A 21,388-nucleotide genomic window follows, 5' to 3' on the forward strand; every position below is an offset into this window, starting at 1 on the left:
GACTAACTTCTCTTTCTCTTCCCAGCCACACTTCTTAATCCTAAGAACCACTGTAGGGCTACCATAATCCAGAAGGGCAATGATGTACCCTATCCAGTTCCTTACATCTGAATGAATAGTCAAAGGAATCCATTTCTTTTCCTACTGAGAGAAAGAACAGTGCCTCAAATTAGCATTCATGTCACGTGTTAATGTTTGATGATGAACCTAATTTTTTCCCAAGTGGACTAGCAAAATTTTATCTCATACCATTTAACACCATACCATTGAGTCTGCTTCGCTCACAAGCATGCAAAAAAGAAAAATGTAAATGATTTACCTAAGACCATGGTGGTTTACATGTAGAGTGAATGGTTTTGTTCCAAAGCACTTTAGCATTTGGCAAACAATAGTTCTGTTCAGTGACAGAGCATAGTCAGCGCCATGCTTTCTCAACTTTATGGTTACTGCTTTGTTTTCTACTCTATTATAATTGACATAAAGTAATTGCAAAACATAAAGGAAATAAATGTGAACTGTAGGTATAAAATCTGTATTTTGCAGAATTATTTTTAGCCATTTAATATAAATGCTGGCTTTTTTTTGTTGCGGGGGTGGGGCTGTGTTGGGTCTTCGTTGCTGCGCACGGGCTTTCTCTAGTTGCACCGAGCGGAGGCTACTCTTCCTTGCGATGTGTGGGCTTCTCATTGCGGTGGCTTCTCTTCTTGCAGAGCATGGGCTCTAGGCATGCAGGCTTCAGTAGTTGCATCACACGGGCTCAGTAGTTATGGCACACGGGCTCTAGGGCACACGGGCTTCAGTAGTTGCGGCATGTGGGCCCAGGGCACGCAGGCTCCAGGGCACGCAGTCTCCAGTAGTTGTAATGCCAGCTATTTTTTAAAATGGTTTTATGGTTTAAAATAGTTTAAAGGGGAACAGCTTTAAATAAGATAGTACCAGAACAGTCATGTTTAGCTGAAATAAGCCTAAAATGAGTCATAATTCAATTAAGATTGTTTGCCACACATTTCATTTTTCTACTCAAAGTGTGGGACAATCAAGGTGTATCATTTGTCAGCTACATACTGCTAAAGGGAAAGAATGTAACTACATACTGTAGCTACATATTGTAGGAAAAGAATGCTACAGAAGAAGTATGTAACCATTTAATAATGACAATATAACTTCTTGAATTTAGCTTTTAGACAAGAGATAATTTGAATTAACTGAATTGATAATTAACTGCTGGGGAAGCAGCTTACTTAAGTGTGTCAGGTTATGTGGTTTCATTCAGTTGCTTCCAAAAGCCAGACACACCCAAATATACTGATGTAAAGAACCTTTTGTTTTATTCTAGATTTTAAAGAGCCATCAGTACAATTTTCTAATTCCTTACTGCCTAACATATGGCAAACACCATACAGTCACATGACTTCCACTGTCAATTATGATAATCAGGGCATTACCACTGTAGAGGGAGAAAAACATCCTGATTCCTGAGGTCTCTTCTCTTATTGGGATGAAAAACCTGTGGAAACCTCTGGCTCTTGTTCTTTGGTTAGGGTGATACCAAATGAATCACAGTATAGGTGGGTAAGGTTGTCCTGAAAAGTAGTGCTGTGTGAGAGATACTGGCTAAGGGGAGTTTCCTTGAGTTGCACAGCAGTCAGATCAAACCAGGGGAAAGGCCTGGGGTAAGGAAAAAAATAGTGTTACTTTTTTATGTCTGTTTAATACATCTGATTTTGCTGTTAAACATTTCCTTTAAAGAAAGTTCTCCTCCACTTGGAAATAAGGTTCTTCATTTTCTATATCAAACTAATTAAAATTCTTAGTTAAATTAAAAATTCATCTGGGTCTATTCAACACGTGGATTTAATTGTACTTATGAGTTTTCACACAATTCTCTAAGTGCATTTAGGGAGGAATTCATAATTAGAGAATGATTATGACAATAAAATCAACATCCTTTTCAGTATATTTTCCTTGAATTTAGAAAGAAAATACATAAGAGGATCATGGATATTAGGAATGGAAGAGACCTCATTTCTTTTACAATATCCTCTTCAAAAAAAAAAAAGATACCCTCTTCAACTGTACAGGGAAAGAAGTAGGAGTTAACATGCAAATAAAAATGGGGCAGTGTTAAGTATTAGTCTGTAGTGGAATTCAACTTAACAAGCATTAAGACATAGGGTTTTATAGTATTAAAAAAATCAGGAGTAAAGCAAGGATATCTGCTCTCACCACACTTATTCAACATACAACTAGAAGTTGTAGCCAGTGCAATAATGCAAGAAAAGGAAATAAAAGGCACTCAGATTGGAAAGGGAGAACTGAAACTTGCTATATATAGATGACATGATGGTCCATGTAGATAATCCAAAGGAATCTAAAAAAAAGAAAAAATCTCCTAGAACTAATAAACGAATTCAGCAAGGTCATAGGATATAAAATAAACATAAAATAAATTTTATTTATATATATTAGCAATGAACTCTTGGGCCAAAAAAACCTAAAAATGCAGTTCCTTTCACACACAAAAAATAGAATACTTAGATGTAAATCTAACAAAACATGTACAGGACTTGTATATTGAAAACTACGAAATGCTGATGAAATAAGGAAGATATAAATGGAGAGATATACTGTGTACATGGATGGGAAAATTTAACATTATAAAGATGTCAACTCTCCACAAATTGATCTATAGATATAATGGTAAAACAAAAATTAGTGACAACACCAAATGCTGGTGAGGATGCAGAGAAACTGAATCATACATTGCTAATGATGTAAAAGGATATAACAACTTTGAAAAACAGTTTGGCAGTGTCTTAAAAAAATAAACATGCAGTCATTGCACCCCTGAGCATTTGTCCCAGAGAAATTAAAACTTATGTTTACACAAAAACCTGTACATGAATGTTCAAAGCATCTTTATTCACAATAGCCAAACACTGGAAACATCCTAGATGTCCTTCAACAGGTGAATGATTAAACAAACTATGGTACATACATGCCATGAAAACATAACTGCCATGAAAACTACTCAGCAATAAAAAAGGAATAAATTATTGATACACATAGCAACTTGGATGAATCTCCAGAGAATTATGCTAAATGAAAAAGGCCAATCCCCAAAGGTTGCATAATATATGATTCCTTTTATATAATATTCTTGAAGTGACAAAATCATAGAAATGGAGAACAGCTCAATGGTTGCCAAGTTGGGGAGGAAGGATCAAGATGAAGGATGCCTAGTTATAGAATTGTTCTGTATCTTGACTGTATCAGTGTCAATATCCTGGTCGTGGTATTGTACTATAGTTTTACAATATCTGTGTATAGCTATTGTACTGTGGTTTGTTCCATTGGGGGAAACTGGATAAATGGGTACATGGGATTTCTTTGTATTATTTCTTAATAACTGCATGTGAATCAAAATTATCTAAAAAGTTTTTTTAAAAGGGGGGATACAATTAAAAAGTATAATCTACCAAGAAGATGTAAAAAGTACAAACTTCTGTTCATCAGATGATATGGCTTCAAACTTTATAAAACAAAGATTATAAATATAAAGAGAATTTGAGAAACTACAATCATAGTAGAAATATTAATATGCCATGCCTCCCATTCTAACAGGTCATCTGATGTAAAAGACCATATAGCAGCACTTTTCCAACTTTAATGGACATATCACTTGGGAGCTTGTAAAAAGGCAGATTCTGATTCCATACATCTGGGGTGGGGACCCATAATCTGCATTTCTAAACAAACTCCCAGATGATGGCATGGTTATCAGGCAGTTTGAGTGGCAAGGATATGCTGAAAAGGGGAGAAATAAAGTGAAAAAATATATTCTGAATGATAAGACCACCCCTCTCCCTACACATGTGCAGCTTTCTTTCCCCAAGTTGGGTCCCAAAGACTTGAAGATACCAATATTCAGGGTTTCCCAAGGAAAAAGCTGATCAAACCACTCTGTAGTAAAGACCACAGTAGCAAACACAGAGTTTCCAAGCATCTTTTTAGTAACCAGGATCTTAAATATGAGCAGACAGGACTTCCCTGGTGGCACAGTGGTTAAGAATCTGCCTGCCAGTGCAGGGGACATGGGTTCGAGCCCTTATCTGGGGAGATCCCACATGCCACAGAGCAACTAAGCCCATGCACCACAACTACTGAGCCTGTGCTCTAAAGCCCGTGAGCCACAACTACTAAACCCACGCGCCTAGAGCCTGTGCTCCACAACAGGAGAATCCATCGCAATGAGAAGCCCTGCACTGCAACAGGGAGTAGTCCCCGCTCGCCACAACTAGAGAAAGCCCATGCGCAGCAAAGAAGGCCCAACGCAACCAAAGTAAATAAATAAATTTATTTTTAAAAAATATGAGCAGACAATCAAGGTTCTCCATATACTTGAAGAAAGTTCTAAAATGAATGATAGAAACCAAAATAAATGGTCAAAAATATCCTGAAGGAAAGACTCCTCAGAGAAGAAAAAACTCTTATCATTTACATTCTCAAAGGGATAAAAGATAGTATTGCATAGGGAAATGACAACAGGATGCTACATAAAAAAGGAATATTTGGAGACTAAAAAAATCTTTGAAAGTCAAAATATAGCAAAATGAAAATATGTTCTAAATATAATAGTAAAAACAGGATAGTTGAGGAACTCTCTCAGAAAGCAGAACAAAAACGCAAAGATAATGAAAATAGGAGAGCTAAAGAAAATCAGAGGATCAGCCCAGGAGGTCCAATATTTGGCTAATAAAATATTCAGAAGAGAGAACAGAGAAAACAGAGGGAAGGGGAGGAAATTATCAAAGACATAATAGGAGAAAATTAGAGAAGTTGACATGCAGATTGAGAAGGACCATTGAATGTTCTGTTTCTTTTATGGGTGGCAATTACATGGATATTTGCTTTACAGTAATTCATTAAACTGTATATTTATGAATTTATGGAATAGGTACTTTTCTGTGTACATATTTTACAATCTTTTTTTTTTTAAGTTAAGGGGAAAAAGGGAGAGGCCCACCAACTGCCCAACACAGTGCATTAAAATAGACCCACATCATGACGCATAATAAAATTTCAGGATGCTGAAGTCAGATACTATAAGCTTCCAGAGAGAAAAGGAACAGATTTCAGACCAAGCATGAATTGAAGAATTAGAAGGGCACTGTACCTCTCAACAGCAATTTAAAAGCTGAAAGATGATGGAGCAATGCCTTCAAAATTCTGAGGGATGGGCTTCCCTGGTGGTGCAGTGGTTAAGAGTCCGCCTGCCAATGCAGGGGACACGGGTTCGAGCCCTGATCCGGGAAGATCCCACATGCCGCAGAGCAACTAAGCCCGTGCACCGCAACTACTGAGCCTGCACTCTAGAGTCCGTGAGTCACAATTACTGAGCCTGTGTGCCACAGCTACTGAAGCCCGTGCCTAGAGCCTGTGCTCCACAACAAGATAAGCCACCGCAATGAGAAGCCCGCACACCGCAACAAAGAGTAGCTCCAGCTCGCTGCAACTAGAGAAAGCCCACGTGCAGCAATGAAGACCCAACACAGCTAAAAATAAAATAAAATAAAATAAAAAATTCTGAGGGAAAATTGTTTCTACCCTAGATTCTTTTTTTTTTAATTCTTTTTGTTGCAATGGTGAATGGGATTGTTTCCTTAATTACTCTTTCTGATCTTTCATTGTTTGTGTATAGGAATGCAAGAGATTTCTGTGCATTTATTTTGTATTCTGCAACTTTATCAAATTCATTGATTAGCTCTAGTAGTTTTTTGGTGGCATCTTTAGGATTCTCTATGTATAGTATCATGTCATCTGCAAACAGTGACAGTTTTACTTCTTTTCCAATTTATATTCCTTTTATTTCTTTTGCTTCTGATTGCCATGGCTAGGACTTCCAAAACTATGTTGAATAATAGTGGCAAGAGTGGACATCCTTGTTGCTTTGTATTTCTGTGGTGTCTGTCGTAACTTCTTTGTTTTCATTTCTAATTTTACTGTTATGAGTCCTCTCCCTCTTTTTTTGATGAGTCTGGCTAAAGGTTTATCAATTTTATCTTCTCAAAGACCAGCTTTTTGTTTTATTGATATTTGCTATTGTTTTCTTTGTTTCTATTTCATTTATTTCTGCTCTGATCTTTATGATTTCTTTCCTTCTACTAACTTTGGGTTTTTTCTTCTTTCTCTAGTTCCTTTAGGTGTAAGGTTAGATTGTTTATTTGAGATTTTTCTTGTTTCTTGACGTAGGCTTGTATTGCTATAAGCTTCCCTCTTAGAACTGCTTTTGCTGCATCCCATAGGTTTTGGATCATCGTGTTTTCATTGTAATGTGTCTCTAGGTATTTTCTGATTTCTTCTTTGATTCCTTCAGTGATCTCTTGGTTATTTAGTAACGTATTGTTTAGCCTCCATGTGTTTGTGTTTTTTACGTTTTTTCCCCTGTAATGGATTTCTAATCTCATAGCATTGTGGTGGGAAAAGATGCTTGATGTGATTTCAGTTTTCTTAAATTTACTGAGGCTTGATTTGTGACCCAAGATGTGATCAATCCTGAAGAATGTTCCATGTGCACTTGAGAAGAAAGTGTAATCTGTTGTTTTTGGATGGAATGTCCTATAAATATCAATTAAACCTATCTGGTCTATTGTGTCACTTAAAGCTTGTGTTTCCTTATTAATTTTCTGTTTGGATGATCTGTCCATTGGTGTAAGTGAGGTGTTAAAGTCCCCCACTATTATTGTGTTACTGTTGATTTCCTCTTTTATAGCTGTTAGCATTTGCCTTATGTATTGAGGTGCTCCTATGTTGGGTGCATATATATTTATAATTGTTATATCTTCTTCTCAGATTGATCCCTTGATCATTATGCAGTGTCCTTCCTTGTCTCTTGTAACATTCTTTATTTTAAAGTCTATTTTATCTGATATGAGTATTGCTACTCCAGCTTACTTTTTTTTGTTTTTTTTTGCGGTACGCGGGCCTCTCACTGTTGTGGCCTCTCCCGTTGTGGAGCACAGGCTCCGGACACGCAGGCTCAGCGGCCATGGCTCACGGGCCCAGCTGCTCCACGGCATGTGGGGTCTTCCCAGACTGGGGCACGAACCCGTGTCCCCTGCATCGGCAGGTGGACTCTCAACCACTGCGCCACCAGGGAAGCCCCCAGCTTTCTTGTGATTTCCATTTGCATGGAATATTTTTTTCCATCCCCTCACTTTCAGTCTGTATGTGTCCGTAGGTCTGAAGTGGGTCTCTTGTAGACAGCATACATATGGGTCTTGTTTTTGTATCCATTCAGCGAGCCTGTGTCTTTTGGTTGGAGCATTTAATCCATTCACGTTTAAGGTAATTATTGATATGTATGTTCCTATTACCATTTTCTTAATTGTTATGGGTTTGTTTTTGTAGTTCCTTTTCTTCGTGTTTCCCACTTAGAGAAGTTCCTTTAGCATTTGTTGTAGAGCTGGTTTGGTGGTGCTGAATTCTCTTAGCTTTTGCTTGTCTGTAAAGCTTTTGATTTCTCCTTCGAATCTGAATGAGATCCTTGCTGGGTACAGTAATCTTGGTTGTAGGTTCTTCCCTTTCATTACTTTAAATATCTCGTGCCACTCCCTTCTGGCTTGTAGATTCCTACTGAGAAATCAGCTGTTAACCTTATGAGAGGAGTTCCCTTGTATGTTATTTGTCATTTTTCCCTTGTTGCTTTCAAAATTTTTTCTTTGTCTTTAATTTTTGTCAGTTTGATTACTATGTGTCTCACCATGTTTCTCCTTGGGTTTATCCTGCCTGGGACTCTCTGCACTTTCTGGACTTGGGTGGCTATTTCCTTTCCCATGTTAGGGAAGTTTTCGACTATAATCTCTTCAAAGATTTTCTCGGGTCCCTTCTCTCTCTCTTCTCCTTCTGGGACCCCTATAATGCGAATGTTGTTGCGTTTAATGTTGTCCCAGAGGTCTATTAGGCTGTCTTCATTTCTTTTCATTCTTTTTTCTTTATTCTGTTCCGTGGCAGTGAATTCCACCATTCTGTCTTCCAGGTCACTTATCCGTTCTTCTACCTCAGTTATTCTGCTATTGATTCCTTCTAGTGTAGTTTTCATTTCAGTTATTGTATTGTTCATCTCTGTTTGTTTGTTCTTTAATTATTCTAGGTCTTTGTTAAACATTTCTTGCATCTTCTCGATCTTTGACTCCGTTCTTTTTCCGAGGTCCTGGATCATCTTCACTATCATTATTCTGAATACTTTTTCTGGAAGGTTGCCTATCTCCACTTCATTTAGTTGTTTTTCTGGGGTTTTATCTTGTTCCTTCATCTGGTACAAAGTCCTCTGCCTTTTCATTTTGTCTATCTTTCTGTGAATGTGGTTTTCTTTCAACAGGCTGAAGGACTGTAGTTCTTGCTTCTGCTCTAACCTAGATTCTCTACCTGGCTATGTTCTCAATAAAATATTAGGTTAGAATAAAAACATTTTCAGACACAGTCCCTAAAAATTACTTCCTACGCAGGCTTTTCTAAGGAAGCTACTGGAGAAGGACAGATTCCACCATAATGAAGAAGGAAATGAATCCAGAGGAAGAGGGGTCCAGGAAAAAGAGATCCAGCATAAGAGAGAGGCAAAGAGAATCCCAGGATAAGGGGGAAGGAAAATTCCCAAACTGAAAGTGTACCACAGGTCATTGGTGATTAATTAGAACACAAAAGATAAGAGGGGCGTAAGATCAAGGATTACTTCCAGGTTCTGGCCTGAACAACTCCACAAAGGAGCATGTAATGGCAACCTAAGTCCCCGAAGTGGAAAAGATCACCCAGGAACAAAGTGTAGAATGAAAAGAAAGGAATGCCTAGGACAGAGCCCTGAAAACTCCCAGATTTAAGGATAGGGCATAAGAGGAGCTGGCAAAGGAGGAATCGGAGGGGCAGGAGGAAAATGAAGAGAATGTGAGGGTATCATGAAAGCTAAGAGAAAAGATTGTTTCAAGAAGGAAGGCATGTTCAATAGCCAAGGAAGAAAAGGATGAATTTAGTGACATGGAAGTCACTGGTAACAAGGGCAACCATTTGTCTCTATTAGATTATTAAAGATTAAAAAGAATGATCTAATAGTTATCAAGCTATAGTGAAATGGCACTCTCATACACTATTGGTAGAAATATAAGTATCACTTTTTTGATAAGCAATTTAGGAATACCTATCAAACATAAACTATATATAACCTCTGACCCAGAAATTTTACTGGTACAAGTGTGCAAAGTTTAAGGATGAAATGTTCAAAGCAGCCCTTTGTGCAAAATGTGGGGCAAAGGAACTACACTGCCATCAAGAGGAAATAGGATGAATAAATGTAGCTAAAGAAATGTATCCAATGGATGCCTGCACAGCGCTCATAAATGAAATAGATATGACTGTACTAACACAGAATGGTACCTATGATGTAGTAAGTATAATCCCCATGTTTCTAAAATGTATATATAGATACAGATATGCATATACATTATAATGACAATATAAATATATGTTTGTAAATGCATAGGTAGAAAGACAAAAATACAAAAACCATCAGAGGTAAAGTCTATGAAAAGGGATTTGGGGGGCAAAGGAGGGCTCTCACTTTTCCACTAGTTGGATTTTTTTTATAAGAATGTATTCGTTTTATACATTTCTAAAGATAACATGAAAGGAAAAAGATAAAAGCATCTTCCGAGAAAACAGTGTGGGAGAAGTTAGAATGGCCACTCATCTAATACTTTACCTTTTCCGAGACAGGTTCTTGGCATAGGCTTTGCTGACAAAATCTTGTGCTTGAAATTTTTGGAAAGACACTCTATCTTTCTCACAGCCTTCAAAGTGCTTGGCGAGGAACAGTTCGTTCAGAAGCTGCAGCACTTGTGAGTGGGGCATGTCCTTTTCTGTGCAGACATTTATGGCTGCATAGAACACTCCCTCCAACCATTTGATATTGAGGATTATTCCCCCTAAACATCAATGAGAAAGGAAATACCCGTTAGCACCACCAAAAAGGTTTGCAGGGAACCTAGGACAAACCCCAGAGAGTGAACAGCCACCTTCTGTCCAAGACAGTTTGGTTATATGAACCTCAAGATAAGCGCTCTTCCTTTCTAGGCCAAGAACCCTGTTTGTGCCCTTTATAACACGTTGCATGTTGACCCTACCAGAGGAAGACAGATATGTTAATGTAGGCATTGCTGACGACAAATGCATCTCTAGAAATCTCTAGAATGGTCCTTGCCAATAAGGCAAACTGCAAGGTTACAGTAAGGAAAAGCCATTTAGTCCCAGACATTGCATCCTCTGGTTTAAATAGGCTCTCTCCTCTGGTTGTTTCCAATTCATCCTTAAAGGGTCCGATTAATCACACTTCTTAGCTTTCCCTAAAAAGGCTACTTTTTGCCACCAAAGCTGTTCCCATGTAAAACCTAAATAGCTGAGAATGTATCTAGCTTGTACTTATATACACACACACACCCTCAGCACACATGCATGCACGCACACGCACACACACACACGCACGCACACACACACACACAGGGATTTAATAAGATAGCAGTAGGCCAAGAGGAAGGTAATTTTTAAAAGTACCAAAAATATCGTGAACCATTACCAGCAGGACTGTAGGGACAGGTAGCCTGAAGAATCACAGGGTCTTGGAGAGCAGCTGTGATTTCCTTATTGGCCCCCCAGATGCTGGCAAGATCTTCAACACACTGATACTGAGGCCGCAAGACATTGGTGTGGTTCAGTAGGAGTTTCAACCTGAAAGTAAAGCCACCAACGCAGGAAGTGCAGGGCCCAGACTAGAATAAAGCACCACGTGACCCACTGAGTTTACATCCAGCCCCAACAATGTAGTCCCCTGCACAGCACTGCTCACAGGCAAACGCAGGTGTGGGTCGGCACTGGGGCACTACATCTTAGATGGATTGTTCACCCATCCACTCAAAACTTATTCAATGTCACCCCAAGCCAGGCACTGAGCTAGACACTCGAGGTACAAAAATAATATCTGACACACGCTCCACATCAATTTTCATGCTGTTGAGTGGCGTACAAGGGGAACACTCATCAGCTTCAAGTAGTTGGAAGTAATGCTCTACTGCAGTTCTAAACATTGGCACATCAAAGAAAATGTCCCACCCACAAGTGCTGGAAAAGCGGGGAAGACACAGTTTCAAAGGCTGGCTGGTCCTTCTGCCAATGAAGCTGCTTCCACCTTATGACTGGGAATGACCAACTCCAAGAGGTAGGGGCCAGGGTGGAGATGAGCAGACAGAGCAGTCCTGCCAATCCTGTGCTCACCCTAACAAGATACCTGGGTAGTGGGACAGCAGCCACAAAGCTGTACACGATGCAGGCTTTTCCAAGGCTGGTTTGAATTTCTGCACAGATATTAGACAGCTGAGATGGCAGGCAGCAGAGGAATATCACGTTGGCCCACTCCACCAGAGAAGAGTTATGGTAAAAGCACTGGATCCCCAGTTTCGTGAATTCATCTGGGAGGGAATAAAGGAAGTCAGAAAGATCACAGTACAAAGAACTTTGAACTCAACATCAGCTGTGGGGAGAGGATGACAATTATTTTATCTCAAGTCTTGCCACCACATTAATCAGAAGAGATTCCCTCATGCCTTCTAAAAGCCACGCAGCAAAGCCCTGACCCCATGACTATGGCAGCGGGTGCCACTGCAGCAGTGCTCGAGATTGTAAGATAATTCATCCCTACCTTACGTTTTAGACCAAATGCTAGAATTTTTCAGAGTTTCTTTTTTTAGGAAGAAAAAAGGTCTGAATGAAGCCTTCTCCAATTAACAGAATTCATCGTGTACCAGATAATGTACAAAGTACATACGTTATCTAAGGGAATCTCATAAGGACCTTATGAGACAGAGGCTAGTGTTATTCCTATATTATAGATGCAGAAACTGAGGCTTCAAGAATTCTGTGACTGGGCTGAAGTTAAACAGCTTAACTGGCTTGAAATGATGGGAAAGACTGAGAGAGTGGAAGAGTATAGGGCAGAGGTTGGGAGGAATTTGCAAAAATATGCTTACAGTTTCAGTAAAGTATACACAATTTAATGTCAATAAGATGTTTATAAATGTAGAAAGAAATGTGATAACTCATGTAGTTGCTAAAAACACTTCTTGGTAGTTAATCATTTAATTGTACTTATTGTGATCTGGACCCTCAAAAGTAAAAATGTGAACTCACATACGGTAGTATGTTTTAAGTGTTATCAGAGAACAGGATGTTAGACATTGCAGAGGTCAGTTCTTCTCTTAACCACCACAAGTATGTGATAAAGTTGATGCTGAGGTTATCTGGGTACTCAGGTATTTCCAGGTAGGAAGATACACAGGACAAAGAAGAACTTTAGAAAACATGCATATCCACTTTTCTTCCATATGTGGTTCTCAAAAGTGCACAGAAGCTGATGCTGAGCATTTTGAATTCTTGCTTCCTTAATACAACATACAGTGATATTCTATGACTGTAATTTTATTATTAATAAACATATTGCTTCCCAGAAGAATATATGCATTTTATTGAAATGTCATATATACTGGTCCTATTGATGAGATTTAAGAAATCTGCCTTGAGGGGTCAAGATATTTTTAGTTTCCTTAATATAGAAGGAACATTTACAAATCAATAAGAAAAATCATACAGGCATCCAACAGAAAAATTGAACAAAAAAGAACTCAAAAATGATGAAATAGCAATAAGCCTATAAAAAATTTTAATTCTTCTAGTGATCAGTGAAAGACATATTAAAATAAGAAAAATTGTAAAGGCATATTAAAATGGTGATTAAAAAAAAAGATTCCCAGAATTGACAAGCATGTAGTAAAATGGGTATTCTTACACACTGTTGATGAAAGTTTATACCTGAACAACATCCTTTGTAGGTCAGTTTGAAAAAATATATTAGAAGTTTCTTTAAAAATTAAATATACCTACCATATGACCCAGCCACCCCATTCCCAAGTGTTTACTCAAGAAAAATAAAAGCATTTCTCCACACCAATATTTGTACACAAATGTTCATAATAGCTTTATTTGTAATAGCCCCAAATTGGAAACAACCTGAATGTCCATCAACAGAGGAATAAATGAACTATGGAGTATCCATGCAATAAAACACTACTCAGAAATAAAAAGAATATCAGTACATGCAACACACGGATATATCTCAAAATAATTATGCAGAGTGAAAAAATTCAGACCATTGCGGGGAGGGATAAATTAGGAATTTGGGAGTAATATATACACACTACTATATATAAAATAAACAATAAGGACCTACTGTATAGCACAGGGAACTATACTCAATATTTTGTAATAACCTATATGGGAAAAGAATCTGAAAAGGAATATATGTATATAGAATATATTCTGTGTAATATATTCTATATATATACACATATAACTGAATATATATAACTGAATCACTTTGCTGTACATCTGAAACTAACACATTGTAAATCAACTATACTTCAATAAAAAAATTAATTATAAAAAGAATTCAGACCAAAGAAGAAGTACAAACTGTATGACTCCATTTATACAAAACTCTACAAAATGCAAACTAATCAGTAGTGACAGAAATCAGATCAGTGGGGATTTCCCTGGTGGCGCAGTGGTTGGGAGTCTGCCTGCCAATGCAGGGGACATGGGTTTGAGCCCTGGTCTGGGAAGATCCCACATGCCGTGGAGCAACTAAGCCCATGCGCCACAACTACTGAGCCTGTGCTCTAGAGCCTGCAAGCCGTAACTACTGAAGCCTGCGTGCCTAGAGCCTGTGCTCCGCAACAAGAGAAGCCAATGCAATGAGAAGCCCGCGCACCACAACGAAGAGTAGCCCCCGCTCTCTGCAACTAGGGAAAGCCCGCGTGCAGCAACGAAGACCCAACGCAGCTAAAAATAAAATAAACAATTAATTAAAAAAAAATCAGATCAGTGGTTTCCTGAGTGGGTTCTGCAGGGAGGTAGAGAGATTCATTACCTTGATTACGTTGATGGTTTCACAGGAGCGTACACGTGTCACAAAACATCAAACTGTACACTTTATTTTTAAAATTTATTTTAAAAATATTTATTTACTTAGGCTGCACTGGGTCCTTAGTTGCGGCACGCAGGATCTTTCAGTTGCTGCATGCAGGCTTCTTATTTGCAGCATGCGGACTTCTTAATTGCGGCATGCATGTGGGATCTAGTTCCCAAACCAAGGATTGAACCTGGGACCCCTGCATTGGGAGCTAAGTCTTACCCACTGGACCACCACGGAAGTCCCTGTACACTTTTTGAAAAATATTTATTTCTTTTCTTTTTTTTTGGCTGCGTTGGGTCTTAGTTGCAGCATGTGGGATCTTGGTTGAGGCATGCAGGATCTTTTTTTCATTGCCGTGTGTGGGCTCTTCATTGTGGTGCTCGGGCTTCTCTCTCGTTGTGGCTGTGGATTTTCTCTCTCTAGTTGTGGCACGCGGACTCCAGAGCATGTGGGCTCTGTACTTTGCGGCTTGCGGGCTCTCTCATTGAGGCGCGTGAGCTCAGCAGTTGTGGCACACAGGCTTAGTTGCCCTGAAGCACGTGGGATCTTAGTTCCCTGACAAGGGATTGAACCCATGTCCCCTGCTTTGGAACGTGGATTCTTTACCACTTTTAAAATGTGCAGTTTAGAACTTCCCCAGTGGTCCAGTGGTTAAGACTCCGCACTTCAATGCAAGGGGCACGGGTTCGATCCCTGGTTGGGGAACTAAGATCCCACATGCCTTGTAGCCTGGCCAAGAAATTTTTTTTTAAATGTGCAGTTTATTATATACAAAGTATATCTTAATAAAGCTGTACCTGTACTTTGACCTAGTAATTTTGTTTTTTAAATTATGTACAAGGAAGTCCTACTAAATAAGGCACAGTTACATAAATTATCATACAGTCATACTTAGGAATACTATACAACCTTAAAATCATGAGTTTGAAGACTATCAAATAATATGAGAATAGGCTCATGATACATTAAGTGAAAAAAGCAGGATACAAAAAGCTTTGTAGAGTGTTAATTACTGATATAATAAGAGGAAAAAATGGGAAAGAAATGATAACCCTGCTAGAATTATAGGTAGTTATTATTTACTTCCCTATAGAGTAGTTTTCTAAATTTTCTATAACATTCATATATTACTTTACATTAAAAATATTTTGAAGTATAATTTACATACAATGCAACACACAGATCTGAAGTAAATAGTTTGATCAACTTTGACAAATGCATACACCTATGTAACTCACACCTCTCTCAAGATACAGAATATTTCCAACTCCCCAGAAAGTTCCCTTGGGCCTCTTCTCAGTCTCCCCAGAAGCAACCACTGTTCTGATTTCTATCACCATAAGTTAATAAATGGAATCATTATAAAACTGTTAAAAAATTTTTCAGTAAATGTTATTTTAAAAGAATAAGGCCAAATATTTGGAACTGGTAAACACCACTCAGACTCTAACTGGTCCAGTTAGAAAATTTGAATTCTGTTTGGAAACCTTCTCTATATCAAAGACCCAGAAAGATATCTCGCCACCAAGGGCACAGGGAGGAGATATGGATATAAATATTTAGGTGGAGAAGAAAGTTGCTTTAAGGAACAAGTTAAAAAACCATCTTCCTGGCTTTTCTGGGGGCTAGCAAGCTGAGAACTCGGCATGCTGTATGCGAGGATTCCTCTTTTGAGGGACCCTTTCAAAATGGCCTCGTCACCACCTAAAGAGCACACCCAAGCCCCCCTTCTATTGCGCAGAGCTCCTCACCCAGGGCCTCTGGCCTCCGAGTGGAGATCCTCAGGCTGTCAGCTGGGATGGGGACAAGCTGAAGCAGTGTATGAGCCAGCTGCTTCCCAAGGTGGCCGCCTCCAATGATGCCCACCTTTAACGCATCGTCATCAGGAGTGTCTTCACGCAATCCAGCCAAGCGACATCTAGAAGTTTGCTTCTCCTGTAATGATTTTCTGGAGAATGATTCTCTGGAGAATGAACACAGACACACACCCAAGTAAACGCAGACCCTTAGTCCTTCTTGACCGTCAACCTCTGACGTTCTCTGGTTTAACTTCCTCACATGCAGCCTGCTGTGACACCGTAAGTACTTCAGAGAGTAGAATTCCAATTATGTCCCACTGATCCAGCTTCACTGATGGAATGAAATGTTCCTCCTGAGTGAATTTTCCAGGAAGTAAAGCATACCCCTTTCAAAGGATCAGAACTTGTTTAAAACATTCTTAAGTGAACATTTTTTGGGTTATATGTATCGTGCATTTCCCTGCCTTCTTAAACACAAGGTCTGACTACTTAACCATTTCTTTGACTCAGGACCATCACTGTGAACAGCCTAATTACAATTACACCTTATCCTGGAACATGGGGAGCCAGTTCCTTCATTGTTTCCCGTGCAGACAGCTGTCAATTTCCATCTCCATCAGGATGAGTGCACCCCTCTCCTACTATACACCTCCTCTTTCTAGTTTGTTATTTCAGTTCTGCACAAACCCAGGAAACCATGTAACTTAGCTTTTTTCCAAACGTAATGATTTATAACAGTAAATGGTTTATAAGGGAAAACAGACCTAAGAAACTGAGGATCAAGGATCTGAGGCCACTCTTTCTGGAGGTTCACTTGACCCAAGATGAACAAAGTCTGACCTCTGAATACATAAGGCATTTTTATGTTGTTATATGGCAATCTTGTATTTGTTCTGTATTTCTGTGAAAATTGGAGTCTTAAAGCTCTGGAGTTTCCATGTAAGCATCACAAGCCCCATTCTAGTTAAGGCTTCTCTTTTGGTTAAAAGGAGAGCATTTTCTCTCTGTGCCTGATCCTTCCAAACAGAAGATGCCTCCTGGAAGTTTCCCATATTGGTTTCTCATCACTCACCTTGGAGACAGCCAATAGGTTTACTACGCATCCTTATCAGTCAGCCAGTCAGCAAACTTCTTGAGTAGTCTGCCTCCTCAGGTATGTGCTGTATCTATAACATGTTTAATTCAGATCTGGTCCCACCATCTAGGAATTAATCTAATTTCAGAGAAAAGTAAACTGAGAAGCAGACTGAGGGGTTGGGGGGTGGGGACAAATGCTCTAGGAGTGACCTAGAGTTACAGAATCCAGGAGCCTAGTCCTAGGTACTTGGCTCTCACACACCTCCTACTTAAGCATCAGAAGCCAGGACGGGACTGAGAGCTTCTTTGGAAATCAGTATTCCTGGTTTCAGGCAAGTCATCCAGCCATAAGGACCCCCAAATTTCCAGGAAGCTTTCTTGTGAGGAAGCATTCCACTGTTAGCTCAGCCCCAAAAGAAAAAAATGACCCCATTTTCAGCCAGTAGCCATGGAATGGCTAGTGATTAGTAGCTGTGGCAGACAAGCTGGTCATCCTGATGAGGGAGTGAATGATAGGATGGATGAACGAACGAATGAATGGATTATTTAATGTCTACTCACTGAAAGGAAATCACCACTAATCCATGCTTTATTACATAAACACAGCCAAGGGACCCTGGTATGCATTTCCCTGGTGCTTTCAGACCAGCAGTACTCGAGTGTGGGTTGTAAAAGGTAGGAGGACACTCCCCCTGCCAAAGTTACTCTCCAATATAAAAAGTTTAAGTCATCTGGAGTCTCTGCAGTGAAATTCTTCTCCATCTGCCTGAGCTTGGAGACCCAGCTTACCTCAAATTATGGAGTAGCTTGCAGAAGAAGGTTGCATGGGCACAGGCCTTGGTCATCAGCCCATGAGAACGGCCCAGCAAATACAGCCAGCTGTGGTCTTCCTCTTGAATCCCATACTCAAACTGCAGTGTCTCAAGGTCCTCTAGCATGTCCATCTCCAAACCAGCATCTCCTGCAACAACAGACACCAATCAACTCGGCTCCCTGTCCGGGAAGAAGAAGGAGTCTACGCAGGACGGTGTGTGTGCCCAAGTCTCAGGGTCTCCTGATGGTGGCTTCAGCACCTCTCCTCCCGGTTATGAACTGGCAGCTCTCATCCACTTCTCTGAGTGTGAGTCCTGGAGAATTCCTAAGCACTGACTACCCGTGAGTCAGGAATACTGAATTCATGGAAAACCTGGACAAAATCCATATAGGCTCCAGGCACAGTTTTCAGCAGATGCATTTACATTAACAATGGGTTTCACAGGCACATTTCTCCCTTCCATTCTCTCCTAGGTTTTAGACATAGGACTGAACACTTAGACCACATTTCACAGAAATTCTCCCCTTTCACTAAACTCTGTGTTCCCCACAGGGTAGAAAAGAACCCAAACTAAATATCACGGTCCTTTATCTAGGGCGGGGACATCTAGATTTTAGAAAATGAAGCCAGAGAGGTATAAGCCCATCCACATATATCTCTCACCAACCAAACGGAGGAGAAGATGGCTCTGCTCCTCAGTGGTTCTGGAACTGGAGGGTAAGAACTACATTTTCAGGGAGAATTACCCAAGAAGGTTGTCATTATGACTCCTTAGCTACCGGATTACTTCAGTCTTGGAGCCTTAAAGGGGCCAGCCCCACTTAGAGGTTTTCCAGACCTGCAACATGAGGGCAAGAATTCCTTTACTACTTCTTGGAGTACTACACCAGGGCAGTATGGGATCCCCCTTTTCCCAACAGAAGTTTCTAGACTTCTAGTTTTTTTTTTTTTTGGCAGACTGCAATATCATACAGATCTTAGCACTACTCAGAGTTATTTTTCAAACCCCTTCTTTTTGTGTTCAAGAAATCAATGAATAAATAATAAAATAAACAAAATAGATAAATTCTGAGGATCTAATGTACATCATGGTGACTATAGGTAAGAATACTGTATTGTCTACTTGAAATTTGCTAAGAGTAGATCTTAAGTGTTCTCACCACCCACACAAAAAAGGTAACTGTGAGGTGATGGACGTGTTAATTAACTTGACTGTGGTACTAATTTCACAGTGTATATCAAATCATTATATTGTTATCACTTAAATATATACAATATTTATTTGTCAATTATACCTCAATAAAGCTGGGAAAAATAATATTCAAAACTCTAATCTATTTTATAGCAATGGCAAAATTGAGATCAGAATTCAAAACTGCTCCTCTCTAACCTTTTTAAATTAAAAAAAAAATTTTATTGAGGTGAAATTCACAAAACAGCCATTAAAAAGTGAACAGTTCAGTATATTCAGTGTTGTTCACCCACTACCTCTAGTTCCAAAACATTTTCAACTCCCACCAAAGGAAATGCTATACCCAATAAGCAGTTACTCCCCATTTCCTCCCCACCCTCCCACTGAGCCCCTGGCAACCACATATCTGTTTTTATCTCTGTGGAATTACCTTTTCTGGCTATTGCACCTAAATGGAATCATACAAAACGTGACCTTTAGTATCTGGCTTCTCTAATCCCTTTTGTAGGAGGGCTGTTAGGTCAATCGCTTTAAAAGCAAAGTCTCCAGCACTTGAAGTGAAGAGCAGACAAGTTTTCAAGTCTAAGAAACCCTTCCTTAGACCGTAACAGTGGGTAGGCCATCTGAATGTTGCAAGTGATGTTTCCTGATCCGAAGAAAAGAGACGCTCAAAACCTTCCAACTCAGCATGACAACGCAGCACAGGTTAACTTGTATAAGCGTGGATTCTAGACCCATCCTTTACGTACGCATTCTAAAAAATGGGGATCTGCTGCTTGTGGCGTTGTAACACATCGAGTTGGCTAGGCTGAACTACATTTTCAGCCTACGTGTGTGCCACCACAGGAGAGGTTTCGTGCAGATCTGGAGGTGGAAGTGCAGCAGCCGTTTGTGCTTGCGAGGCTGGGCAGGCACTTCCACTGTCTGTGGGCAGCGCTGTTGCTGTGGGGCAGCAGTTGGGCCCACAACTGCTATACCTTCCCTGGGATCCTCCTGTCGCTTCTCACACTCCTGGGCCAGGGGTGTGTTCAGCTGTGTGACAAAGGCCACCAGTGAGCTTCCCCTGCAGGTCATCCACTTCCTCAGGTTGGGGGCGGTGAGAACTGGCAGGGGTTCCAGTCCATCCTCATGGGCTCCAGCTCATCCTTGATCCCCCTCCCCTCACTTTTTATCCATCTTCCCTTCCCCACTGCCTGCCCTATGGATTTCTAGCTCTACCACCAGACATGAAGATAACCTTCCAGAGACTGTACCAGCTGCCACACTTGAGCAAGGTCAAAGCCCTGTAATGAATCCCATATGTAGATTAGACAGGTGGACAGACTGGCAGACTATATAATCCTAGTGGCTCTGCTTCTCTAAATGAACCCTCATACACTAGTTAGGTCACCACTGTTTATTTGAAGATCGGTCAATAACTTCAGCACAATTTAGCAAATTAAACTCCTGTTTCTTCAATAGCAAGAGGGTTGATCCGGAAAGGAACCAAATATGAGGTTACCTGGAATTGCAAAGGCCATTACAAAGTACAGGAGCAAAAGATGGAATCTGATCCCCTTAGAGCAGGCTTTCTCCACACTGGCACTACTGACATTTGGGGCCGGATAATTCTTTGTTGTAGGGAGCTGCCTGTGCATTGTAGGATCGTTAGTAGCATCCCTGGCCTCTATCCACTACGTGCCAGGAGCTCCATCCAGTTGTTGCAACAAAAAGGGTCTCCAGGGCTTCCTTGGTGGCGCAGTGGTTAAGAATCCGCCTGCCAATGCAGGGGACACGGGTTTGAGTCCTGGTCCAGGAAGATCCCACATGCTGCGGAGCACCTAAGCCCATGCACCATGACTACTGAGCCTACACTCTAGAGCCCACGAGCCACAACTACTGAAGCCTGTGCACCTAGAGCCCATGCTCTGCAACAAAGAGTAACCCCTGCTCGCCGCAACTAGAGAAAGCCCACGCACAGCAACAGACCCAACACAGCCAATAAATAAATAAATAGATAGATAAATAGATAAATAAATAATAAATTCTTTAAAAAAAAAAAAAGCGTGTCCAGATATTGACACGTCTCTTGGGGGGCAAAATTGCCTCCAGATGAGAACCACATTGCCTTAAAGCCTGCTGTGTGCCTCTGTACGGGTGTCTTCTCTTCCCCCTACCACTTCACCCACTCCACACAGCCACGAAAGCACAGAATCCTACAAGCTCTGAGAGAATCGTGCCCTCCCCTCACAGATTAAGATAATGAGTCCAGAGAGAAGGGGACTCGTCCAGCACCACACAGCTTGTCAGTGGTAGAGCTGGGACGAGAGGCCGGGTCTTCAGCCAGGGGGCAGTGCTCCCTCTGTTAACCACACGGCCCTGCTTTGCCGTAAGCACTGTTATTCCACAACCTGAAGTGCTTACAGGCTGCTGAATGCTGTCACCAAGGCAAATTTGTA

General features: G+C 40.4%; 1 protein-coding gene across 2 annotated transcripts; it reads right to left on the reverse strand.

Moving 5' to 3' along the window:
- Positions 1-29: 29 nt before the first annotated feature.
- Positions 30-21,313, reverse strand: NOXRED1 (NADP dependent oxidoreductase domain containing 1). 2 transcript variants are annotated; one of them, XM_004262283.3, is made up of 7 exons: positions 19,700-21,313; positions 17,734-17,905; positions 15,820-16,016; positions 11,330-11,510; positions 10,622-10,773; positions 9,752-9,974; positions 30-1,668 (listed from the first exon to the last, which is right to left on the reverse strand). In XM_004262283.3, exons 1-7 carry the CDS (start codon positions 19,743-19,745, stop codon positions 1,491-1,493), a joined length of 1,149 nt encoding a protein of 382 aa, XP_004262331.2. In that variant the 5' UTR covers positions 19,746-21,313; the 3' UTR covers positions 30-1,490. The 2 variants fall into 2 exon arrangements, with proteins under 2 accessions (XP_004262331.2, XP_049561268.1); XM_049705311.1 differs by lacking the exon at positions 30-1,668 and having other exon boundaries at positions 9,415-9,974; positions 15,820-16,031.
- Positions 21,314-21,388: the final 75 nt, after the last annotated feature.

Source organism: Orcinus orca, chromosome 2 (assembly GCF_937001465.1).
Source record: "Orcinus orca chromosome 2, mOrcOrc1.1, whole genome shotgun sequence".
NCBI lineage: Eukaryota > Metazoa > Chordata > Mammalia > Artiodactyla > Delphinidae > Orcinus > Orcinus orca.